The 12,112-nt window shown below is 37.5% G+C and overlaps 1 protein-coding gene across 4 annotated transcripts in view; it reads left to right on the top strand.

Moving 5' to 3' along the window:
* CFAP44 (cilia and flagella associated protein 44) overlaps positions 1 to 12,112 on the top strand; it is a 126,421-nt gene that overhangs the window by 8,583 nt on the left and 105,726 nt on the right. For all 4 annotated transcript variants that reach the window (XM_082394611.1, XM_082394612.1, XM_082394609.1 and 1 more), the window contains exons 2-4: positions 649 to 750; positions 9,700 to 9,855; positions 10,353 to 10,512. In XM_082394611.1, the coding sequence (XP_082250737.1) occupies positions 654 to 750; positions 9,700 to 9,855; positions 10,353 to 10,512 (413 nt within the window). In that variant the 5' untranslated portion in view covers positions 649 to 653. The remainder of the gene's footprint in view (positions 1 to 648; positions 751 to 9,699; positions 9,856 to 10,352; positions 10,513 to 12,112) is intronic.

Here is a 12,112-nt window from a genome sequence, read left to right as displayed (position 1 = left end):
ATTACCTGTGTCTCAAATGCCTCTTCCTTAACCCCAGACATGGTTTAATCTTCTTGCTGTATGTGCCCACAGCACCCTATTTTTTTGTAGCACTCATTATATTTTAGTTACTTGTTTAATACCTATATTTCTAAAAAAGCTCCACTAAGTTAAGGATCGTATCTTTCCAGTTCAGTACTGCAATTTAGTGCCTAACATAAGATTTGATACATAGAAGTTATCCTCAACAAATATTTTTAAATTGAAATTGATTAGTAACACCAGGGGACTTTGATGATGGGAGGAGGAAGAGGAGGGGATGAACCAAAGGAAGGATGGCAAAGGGTTAATTTTAATGTGGAGCATTTAGAGAAAAGATAGGCTTGGGTGGTGTTTCACTGTGGACTTCTGGAAAACAAGAGGACACCACAATGACAAGTTTGCCTGGAGGAAGGGAATATCTGACTATATTTTGCCATTCTACAGAGGTCTCTGATGATGGCTGTGCCCTCCAGCTGGTGAAGTCATTTCTGATACCTTGCAAACATACAGATTGTCAACACACATGGTGTTTGGTGCTCATGGAATTTGTTTAGGGGGAAAAAAATCTGTTAATGATTTCTATTTTACAGCTCTATCCCTTTCTCTGTCTCAATTTTGTGCTTACAGAGAAAATGAAGGAACCAGATGATCAGGATACTGATGAGGGGAAATCAGAGAGATCAAAGAGTGATGGAAGGCAGTCTCATTCTTCTAGATCTGCATCAAAATGTGAGTAAAGATTATAATATACACTTAGGGTCTTGATTATCAAATTTAGGTAAAATAATTTTTAAAGAGTGCATATCTAAGTTTATACGACAGAAAGTTTGACTTGTTTAATTCCCTTACTAAACTCTAAGTTCTTTAAGAGCAGAGTCTGTGTTTTAATCATTTTATCTCTAGTCCTGGAACACAGAAGTTACTATCATCTCTATGTTGATAATGACCCATCTTCACATCTGGTCTGGCTCCTTCCTGTAGGGTCTACAAGGTCTTTAATGGGCTTCTCTAATACAGTGTAGTGGAAAGAGAGCTGGCCTTAAGTTTTGAGTCCTGGGTCTACCACTTAGAGATGCTTGATCTTGGATAAATTATTTCACCTTTCTGAGCCTCAATTTTCTCACTCATAAAATGATCATTGTGAGCTGTTTGAGGGTTAAATTGGATAACATATGTGGAAGGATATCATAGATTGCAGATAGAAGGGAAAGTGAAGAATTTTGTAATAGGATTTTTAAAAGATGACTGGCTCTTTCTGACTGGACATCGTGGTGTTAGGTGGCTTAGTGGAATATTGACATTTTTAGTTGTAATCCTAAATATAGTTTCAGAATCTAATTTTTACTATTCACCTAGAGGAGAGCAGGTCCTGGGGAAATCATTTCATTTACAAAATGTACATTAAATTCTTTCAGTTTATCTGAGGCATGTCTGGTAAATCCATGATTTCTCCGTATCGTATTTTATTTTAGAGGTCTATCTCCTCTTGCTTGGACTCTTACAGCAAGGATTTCTGCTTGAGTCTTCCTGTCCATACCACCATTAGAGTTATCTTTCCAAAAAATATGAGTATATCACTCTCCTCAAAAACTTTAATTCGCTTCTCTTTTGTTTTTCCATTTCCACTTTTCTCCACTCACGATGTTTCTGACACAGGATTGTCTACTTTTTAGTTTCTAGTCCTTTGCAGTATTTTCCTGGATGATTTCTTTTTTTCTTTTTTTTTTCACATTTTTTTTTATAGATCTTTATTGGAGTATAATTGCTTCACAATACTGTGTTGGTTTCTGTTGTACAACAAAGTGAATCAGCCATATGCATACATATATCCCCATATTCCCTGCCTCTTGTGTCTCTCCCTCCCACCCTCCCTATCCCACCCCTCTAGGTCGTCGCAAAGCACCGAGTTGATCTCCCTGTGCTATGCGGTTACTTCCCACTAGCTAACTATTTTACATTTGGTAGTGTATATATGTCACTGCTACTCTCACTTTGCCCCAGCTTCCCCCTCCCCCTCCCCATGTCTTCAAGTTCATTCTCTTCTTCTCTAAATGTTTGATAGAATTCACCTGTAAAGCCATCTGGTCCTGAACTTTTGTTTGTTGGAAGATTTTTCAATTTCATTCCTTGTGATAGGTCTGTTTATATTTTCTAATTCTTCCTGGTTCAGTCTTGGAAAATTGTACCTTTCCAAGAAGTTGTCCATTTTTTCATGGCTGTTCGTTTTATTGGCATATAGTTGTTTGCAGTAGTCTCTTATAATCCTTTGTATTTCTGCGGTGTCAGTTGTGATTTCTCCTTTTCATTTCTAACTTTATTGATTTGTGTCCTCTCCCTTTTTTTCTTGATGAATCTGGCTAAGGGTGTATCAATTTTGTTTATCTTCTCAAAGAACCAGCTTTTAGTTTTATTGATCTTTGCTATTGTTTTCTTCATTTCTATTTCATTTATTTCTGCTCTGATTTTTATGACTTCTCTCCTTCTACTGACTTTGGGTTTTCTTTGTTCTTCTTTCTCTAGTTGCTTTAGGTGTAGGGTTAGATTGTTTATTTGAGATTTTTCTTGTTTCCTGAGGTGAGATTGAATTGCTATAAACTTCCCTCTTAGAACTGCTTTTGCTACGCCCCGTAGGTTTTGGGTCATCGTGTTTTTGTTATTTGTTTTTATGTATTTTTTTATTTCTTCTTTGATTTCTTCAGTGATCTCTTGCTTGTTTAGTAGTGCACTGTTTAGCCTCCATGTATTTGTGTTTTTTTTCAGTTTTTTTCCTGTAACTGATTTCCAGTCTCATAGCGTTGTAGTCAGAAAAGATGCTTCATATGATTTCAATTTTCTTAAATTTTCCAAGGCTTGATTTGTGACCTAAGATGTGATCTATCCTGGAGAATGTTCCGTGTGCACTTAAGAAGAAAGTGTATTCTGCCACTTTCGGGTGGAATGTTCTATAAATATCAGTTAAATCTATCTGGTCTATTGTGTCATTTAAAGCTTGTGTTTCCTTATTTATTTTGTTTGGATGATCTGTCCATTGGTGTAAGTGGGGTGTTAAAGTCCCCTACTATTATTACGTTACTGTTGATTTCCCCTTTCATGGTTATTAGCATTTGCCTTATGTATTGAGGTGCTCCTATGTTGGATGCATAAACATTTATAATTGTTATATCTTCTTCTTGGATTGATCACTTGATCATTATGTAGTGTCCTTCCTTACCTCTTGTAACAGAGATAAGGTCTCTGTTAGTCTTTATTTTAAAGTCTGTTTTATCTGATACGAGTATTGCTACTCCAGCTTTCTTTTGATTTGCATGGAATATCTTTTTCCATTCCTTCACTTTCAGTCTGTATGTGTCCCTAGGTCTGAAGTGGGTCTCTTGTAGACAGCATATATATGGGTCTTGTTTTTGTATCCATTTAGCCAGTCTGTGTCTTTTGGTTGGGACATTTAATCCATTTACATTCAAGGTTATTATCGATATGTATGTTCCTATTACCATTTTCTTAATTGTTTTGGGTTTGTTTTTGTGTGTCTTTTTCTTCTCTTGTGTTTCCCACCTAGAGAAGTTTCTTTAGCATTTGCTGTAAAGCTGGTTTGGTGGTGCTGAATTCTCTTAGCTTTTGCTTTTCTGAAAAGCTTTTGATTTCTCTGTCAAATCTGAATGAGATCCTTGCTGGGTAGAGTAATCTTGGTTGTAGGTTTTTCTCTTTCATCACTTTAAGTATATCCCGCCTCTTCCTTCTGGCCTGCAGAGTTTCTGCTGAAAAATCAGCTGATAACCTTGTGGGTATTCCTTTGTATGTTATTTTTTGTTTTTCCCTTGCTGCTTTTAATATTTTTTCTCTGAATTTAATTTTTGTTAGTTTGATTAATGTGTGTCTTCGTGTGTTTCTCCTAGGGTTTACCCTGTATGGGACTCTCTGTGCTTCCTGAGCTTGGGTGACTATTTCCTTTCCCATGTTAGGGAAGTTTTCCACTATAATCTCTTCAAATATTTTCTCAGACCCTTTCTTTTTCTCTTCTTCTTCTGGGACCCCTATAATTTGAATGTTGGTGCATTTAGTGTTGTCCCAGAGGTCTCTGAGATTGTCTTCAGTTCTTTTCATTCGTTTATCTTTATTCTGCTCCTTGGCAGTTATTTCCACCATTTTGTCTTCCAGCTCACTTATTCGTTCTGCCTCAGTTATTCTGTTATTGATTCCTTCTAGTGTATTTTTCATTTCAGTTATTGTGTTGTCCATCTCTGTTTGTTTGTTCTTTAGTTCTTCTAGAGCTTTGTTAAACATTTCTTGTATTTTCTCAGTCCATGCCTCCATTCTATTTCTGAGATTCTGGATCACCTTTACTATCATTACTCTGAATTCTTTCTCAGGTAGATTGCCTTTTTCCTCTTCATTTATTTGGTCTTATAGGATTTCACCTTGCTCCTTCCTCTGTGACATGTTTTTTTGCCATCTCTTTTTTTTTTTTATGAGTGGGATTGTGTTCCTGCCTTACTGGTTGTTTGGCCTTAGGCTTCCAACACTGGAGCTTGTAGGTTGTTGCTTAGAGCTGGGTCTTGGTGCCGAGATGAGGATCTCTGGGAGACCTCACTCTGATGAGTATTCCCTGGGGTGTCTGAGGTTCTCTGTTAGTCCAGTGGTTCAGATTCAGAGCTCCCACTGCAGGAACTTCAGCCCTACCCCTGGCTTGTGAACCAAGATCCCACAAGTTGCGTGGGGCAGCTGAAAAAAAAAAAAATGGAGAACAATAACAAGTAAAAAATAAAATTAGACTAGGAAACTAACAGATATGTTAGAAAGAATATAAAAATAAAAATATAGATGAACCAACAACCAGAAAGTAAAAAAGAACCACAATAGTAAGAAAGAGGAGGAGGAAAAAAAAAAAAAGGTGGGAAAGGCCTTGGCTGTGGGGGGCGGGGCCTAAGCAGGGGCAGGGTTTGGGCAGTGGGCAGGGCCTATACTTAGGACCCACAGGGCTGGAAAAGGCCCTGGGAGGTGTGGGGGGTGGGGCTTAGGCTCAACAGAACAGAAGAGGCCCAGGGGTGCCTCCCGCCTCTGGTCTCAGAGGGCAGGGGACACCACCTGGGAGCCCAGCAGGCTTCCAGGGCCCGAGTGGGTGGGACCAACGCCCTCTACTCCTCTCCCGCTCTGGATGGATGAATTTAATGATAATGGCCCTTTGTCCAGCACTGCCTGAATCTCCCTTTTTAATGTCAGACCTTCTTAAGGGCAGGTCTTATCAAGTCTGGCCTGGCCCTGTCCTCAGCTCATAAATTAGTTCATAAATCATGGGTTTTAGGATCTCAAATCATAACGTGAAATACTCTGCTGACACTCTGAAACCTTCTACCTTGGTGCTGTGAGAAGAGGTCTCTGTCCTGGTTCAGCTACATACCTGATAGCTGAATTTTTTTTCCTGGAGCCCTTACCTTGTTCTCAGTCTTTCTAAAATATCTAAGCAACATCTTACCCTTTGGAATTCTCATACAGAGTGAATCAATTTCCTGGTTTTCTACCTAAGTACGGAGATTAAGGTAGACTCTTCCCCATACCCAACAATAGGACTCTGCTATAACAGAGTCCTATTAAGAGATTTAGGCCAAATGTACCAGCCAGACCATCCAGCATTTTTCACAAGGGTGAAGGACTTTAGTTACCAAGACATTGGTTTCTGATTCTTATCAAAGGACTAAATTATTGCTGACTTCATATAATAAACTGGGAAGTATTTTGGTCTCTTCTATTTTCAGAAATATTTTGTGTAGAATTAGTATTATTTCTTCCTTAAATGTTTGCTAGAACTCACCAGTGATGTATCTGGGCCTGTAATTTTCTTAGTGGAAAAATTTTTAACTGTGAATTCAATTTCCTTAATAAATAGAGGGTTGTCTCTTTCTTCTTTAGTAAGTTTTGTAACTTTGTATCTTTCATAGAATTTATACATTTCTTCAAAATTGTAAAATTTTTTGACATAACTCTGTAGGATGTATTTTAATTCCTGATACTGAAGATTTGTATTGTCTCACTTTTATTTCTTGATTGGCCTAGCTAGGAGTTCATCCATTTTGTTGATCTTTTTAAAGAATAAGGTTTTGTCTTTGCTAATTTTTCTATTGTTTTGTTGGCTTTTTATTTCATTGAGTCTTGCTTTCATTTTTATTATTTACACTTATTCTATTAATTATTGTTTTATTATTTTATTTTTATTATTTTTATTTCCTTTCTTCTACTTACTCCGAGTTTTGGGTTTTTGGGGGGTTTTTTTGCTTTTCTTTTTCTAGTTTCTTGAGGTGGAATGTTAGGTCATTGATTTTTGAGTTTTCTTATATATGTACTAAAAGCTATAAATTTCTTCTAAGCATTGCCTTAGCTGTATCCCACAAATTTTGGTGTTATATTTTAATTATCATTTACTTTGAAATGTTTTATAATTTCTTTATTAATTTCTCCTTGACCCATACATTATTTTTAAGTGTGTTTTTTAATTGCCAAATGTCTTCTGTAATTTATTTTTAATTTACTACTGTTGTAATCAGAGAATATGCATATTCTGTATTATTTCAATCTTTTAAAAGCTATTAAAACTTGTCTTATGTTCCAGCAAGTGATCTATCTTGGTAAATGGCCCATGTGCCTTTGAATGTGTAGGTATAGTGTTTTTTAAGTATCAGGTGGGGATGTTTGATAGTGTTTTTCAGATCATCATATCTTATGGAGTTTTTGACTGGTTGTTCCATCAGTTGATGAAAGATGTGTATTACTATAATATTACCTAAGTAGACTGTGAGAAGTAAAGGATAAATATTATAATCTCTGAAGCAATTATTTAAAAAGCAAACAAAGAAAAGTACTTAAAAAGCTAACAGAAATTAAAATGGAATTTTAAAGAATAAATAATCTAAAAGAATAACAATAAATGATCTAACAGAAAATAGGAAAGAAGAAATAGAGGGAAAATGGAAGAGTGGGAAGCGCACAAACAGAAAATAAATAATTAAATGTTAGATCAAAATCCAACTATACCAATAATTATATTAAATATTAATGGACTAATAAGTCTTGTAAAAAGGTACAGATTATCAGAATGGATAGTAAAAGCAAGAACCCACTATATGATGTATAAGACACACTTTAAGTATTATGATACAAATAGGTTAAAAGTAAATTGATGGAAAAGGATATAGTAGGCATACAGTAAGCATTTGAAGGCTGGAGTGACTATATTAATATCAGATAAAGTAGATTTCAAGACAAAGAGTACTATCTGTGACAAAGAAGTAAATTTCATGATGATAAAAGGAGCAATACATTAGGAAGACGTAACTATCATAAATATGTATGCATCTAATAACAGAACATCACGATACATGAAGAAAAATAGAATTAAAGGGAGAACTAAATAATTACAAAATTGTAGTAGAAGAACAGTCTGGTACTCCATAGTGGTTACTTCATCATGGCCAAAATGGAAGTCCCAATTATTAATTTTTGTATATTGTTTTTGTATGTAGTAACCATGCAGAACTCTTTTAAAAACTGTAATAATTATAGGGAGTTCTTATGGATGTTCTATGCGCACAGTCACATCATTTGCAGACTTCCTCATTGTGTTCACAATCTCACAAAGGAGGTGGAGGTAAACAAGGACCAGAGAGGCGAGCTGTATTTGCAGGAGGCAGCCTGCCTCTGTAGCAGCTGGTGAGGAGAGGCACCACAGCTTCTTATTTCCATTGGCTAGAGGGAAGAAAAAGCTGAGGAAACTCACGTATAAAATCCTGGGTCAGGAACTTCCTTGGTGGTCCAGTGGGTAAGACTCTGTGCTCCCAATGCAGGGGGCCTGGGTTTGATCCCTGGTTGGGGAACTAGATCTCACATGCACGCCAAAACTAAGAAGTCCGCGTGCCACAACTGAGTCTCCATGATGCAACTAAGAGCCCACATGCCGCAACCGAAGATCCCGCATGTTGCAACTAAACATGCTGCAACTAAACATACCACAACGAAGATCTTGAGTGCCATAATTAAGACCTGGTGCAGCCAAAATAAATAAATAAATTAATTAATTAATTTTAAAAATCCTTGGTCATAAAACAAACTTTCAGCTTGCTCTTTTTGAGATCTGAGGCTATGGTGTCTCCTCGCCTTGGTTACCTCCCTTTACTTCCTCCTGCACCCATCCTTGTTCAGTATCCACTAATTTTGCCAGCCCTTCCACCAGCCAGCCCTGCCATCCATTTCTGATTTGAGGTTTTAGCAGCTTCTAGTTCTACACAAAATGGCGTTTGTAATTTTGGCTTTCATTTTCAATGTTGATTTTAGATTATTTCCAAGAATAGAAAGACAAATGCTGATTTGTGCATCAAACCATAATCCTTCCACCTGTCTATTTTGGGATTATAAAAGTATAGAAATCTTTGTTGTCACCAAGTTGCTAAGATCTGCTGCTTTACCAATCTGATTTAATGTGTCTACTTCCGGTTAAGTTAGTTTTTTTCCAAACTCCACTTTTCCTTTCAGTGGCACAACCCTTCAACCAGGCTCAGAATATTCATTTTTAGAAAAATGATTTACTCCCCTTCATTCGTATTCAATCCTGATTCCTTTATCAGTGATTCCCTCATCCTAGCTGGCAGCCTGAACTCATCTAATGGCAGCTTGAACTCTGTTCCCAGAGAGAGGCAGGCCAGCAGATAATATCCTAATCTTGAGATGGGGATATAATGTTTGATTGCAACAGTCACAAGAAAGAGCTAAGATATCTGTTAAATGGTATTACTGTAGAGTATTTACCCAGGGCTCTCCCCTAGGGGAGTTCAAGAAGTGGGCCCCATTTAGGTGTCCAGAATTATTTTCTTTCCATCAAAATGCATGAATCCTACAGAACCCTGTCCTCTTGTCCTGCTAATTGGATTGGCCCAGCTTTCTCACCTCATTCATGTTAGTCTCGGGCCTTGTTCCTCTTCTTTTAGCCTCATCTCCAAAAGACCTACTAGGTGGTTCTACTCTGTTTCTGACACACTTACCATTTCTGCCTTATTATTCTGAAAGTTCATCCAGCCCTTTCACCTGCTGGACATGGTATAGGTGAACCATAACCATGTTTGGACTTGATCTGAATGTTGGCTTATACCTAGGTCTATTCTACTCCCATTCCAATTCTTTTTCTCTTCTAGCTTGTCCTGAAGCAAATAGGCTGATGTATTCCTAGGATATCATTCAGACATATTCATACCCAGAGGAGTTTATTCTTGAATATGCATTATTTATCTTTGACATAAAAGGTCCTTATAAATAAGGTGTTGTTCAAGTGAAATTGAATTGAAAAAATGATGGCAACATACGAGCCAATCTTTTTTTCTTTATCCTTTACTTTCTTGTAAGTGTGCAGTGGTAGGAAATAGACTGCAAATGAAGTGAAAATGGAGATTTACTCACAGGAAAAGCTTTAAAAATTTTTTGTAAAGCTATAAGAGTGACCAAATAAAATGATTTTTGTAGCAATTTTTGAGTTTAAAATTCATTCAGTTTAGAGCACAAACGAATTGGAAGTATTAGGTACTTTGGAAATAAGAAATGTTTAATTCAAATTTAGAAATTATTTAATGTTTAATTCAAATTTAGAATTTGAAAATGTTTAATTCAAATTTAGAAATTATAAAAACAAATTATTTTGAATAGCCGCTGTGAAAGAGGATTACAAATCTGTTGAAGATACCACAGGCGAAACATTTACTGAAGGGGAAGAATCATATTTAGGGGACAATGAATCCTATGTGGAACATTTGGAAGGAAGTTCAAGTTCATTTCAAGATGATTATGTGGAAAGAATTGGAAGTAAGTATGACTAGTTTTCTATCAATACTTGTCACTGTTTTAACTGAACAGTTGTAAATCCATAAAAGAAATGGTTGCAGGAAGTGTGGAGGTGATAAAAGAAAGAGCATCAAACATATCCTGATAGGGTGGTGTAGCAGCTCTGGAGTTGTATATTCTGAGTGTCACATACTCTCATACTGGGTTTTTCTGGGGAGTGGGATTGTCTAAGGAGTGATCTATCCCACATTAGTGAGACTGACTTTCACTTAGAACTGACTGTGCACTGTTCTTTGAGACTGCCGGAACCATGACCAGGGCTAGGCGTTCACCCCAATGCACACAGGCGTGTTGCCTCTTCTTCCATGCTCACTTGTGGGTGGCATCCTATGTTCGGGCCAGAGGTAGTAGTTACTGCTATAGTATTATGGGCTACGTACATTCCTCCTGTCTTCAAGAAATACGATTTTAGGATTGACCAGACACTCTTCTTAGTTAAAATATTTTTAATTTTTTAGAATCTCAGTACATGGAAACTCCTGTCCCAGATGCAGAAGAGGCAGAGGAGGAAGTTAAGAAGAAAATATCAGACAGCTTCTTCTACGATTATACGGAGCTTGCTTCGATGCCTTTTGTGACTCCGGATTCAAACATACCACTGGATCTTCTTACACTTGTGTATCCACTCCAGTTACATATGTATAATCTTGGAATTTCAGCTTTTTAGGTCAGGGGTTGGCAAACTGCAGCCCATGGACCGAATCTAGCCTCTGGCCTTTTTCCCTAAATAAAGTTTTATTGGAACACAGCAATGCTCATTCATTTACATGAAGTCTATGACTGCCATCACACTACAAGGGCAGATTTAAGTAGTTACAACAGAAATCATCTGGCCCACAAAGCCTAAAATATTTACTACCTGGCCCTTTACAAAAAAAGTTTGCCAACCCCTATCTTAGGTAATTCTAAGAAGCTTAAGATAGAAATGCTTGATCTTAATTTAAACTAAGCTTTTGTTAGCTTTTGTTAGATGCCAAATAGCCATAAAGAGATATAATGCTTTTCTGGCTGTCCTTTCAGGAGATGTGATGTGAAGGAGACCAGGAGGCCTCTTATCCCCGTTTATCTCTACCAGCCTGGCACCCCTTTTTCAATGCCTGTTAAGTTAAAATCATTGATCTCCCTGCTTGAAATGCTGATGTGGCCATTGTCAGGCATTAGTGCTTTCACATTATTTACCAGATGAGTTACAGAGAAGACAACCCTGAGGAAGTGGACACAACATAACCCATTTTAATAGAAGAATAAGAGTCTGTGAAGAAAAGTAAAAGTGGGATGATTAACAAGGGGATTTAGGGTTTGCCATCACTTTATGATGTTAGGTTTGTGAGGCGCTAGTTAGGAGACAATTTCCATTAAGGCCCTTAGTTAGCAATTTAGCATGCCTGCCCTCAGAAGGGCAGTGGTTATGACTGCATGGCCTAGACACTGACTGGCCCCTTATAAAAGGGGTGCTGCGAGGGGAAGGGCAGTGTACTTCCTGACTCAGTTTTGCTTTTTATGTAAAAATAGAACATGTTATTGTTATTATATCTTCTAACTTTATTTCGATCCCAGGTGTAACTAAAACTAATTCACCCTGAAATTTGTAACCTGGAGTTTTCTCTCTTGAGGGCCTTTTTTTTTTCCTTTGTGGCCTTTGGACAGGTTACTGATGAAAGTTATGCTGTTGGCCTTCTAGTCGATTTTTTTCAAATGAGGTGGTTTATTAGTCACCTAGAAGCTTTTCCTGAAATGCACGTGCTCTGATAGCTTCCTGGACCTACTGCATTATTTCCACGTGGAGAGGGGCTTGGGTATATGTACTCTGAAAAAGCTTCTCGGGTAATTTTGATTGTGCTGCCTTCTCCCGGCTCTCAACACTGGGGATTTGGTGCTCCAGAATACAAGGATCTCTGTATTAGAGAGACATGCCTAGTCTGTAAATAAGGGAGTCAGAGGGATCTTGACGTTTGGCTCTGTGCATGAATCCTTTCTACTCATGCTGGAGGAGTGGCTGTATAAGCTATGGACTTGTCTTGAACACTTTCAAAACCAGGGCAATTACAAAGCAGCTTATCCCATTTTTGAATAGCTTACGTTATTAGAGAGCTCCTCCAGGCCTTGAATTAAAATCTGCCTTTCTGGAATGTCCTGCATTAGACTTAGTCCTACTCTCTAGAGATGAACAAATATAATCTCTATTTCTTGTGAGAAGCTGTAAGAAGTCTGCTCTCAT

The sequence above is a fragment of the Balaenoptera borealis genome, assembly GCF_965194805.1.
Source record: "Balaenoptera borealis genome assembly, chromosome: 5".
In the NCBI taxonomy this organism is placed as follows: domain Eukaryota; kingdom Metazoa; phylum Chordata; class Mammalia; order Artiodactyla; family Balaenopteridae; genus Balaenoptera; species Balaenoptera borealis.
The sequence above is the reverse complement of the archived record's forward strand: the minus strand, read 5'-3'. Positions and strand labels throughout refer to the sequence as shown.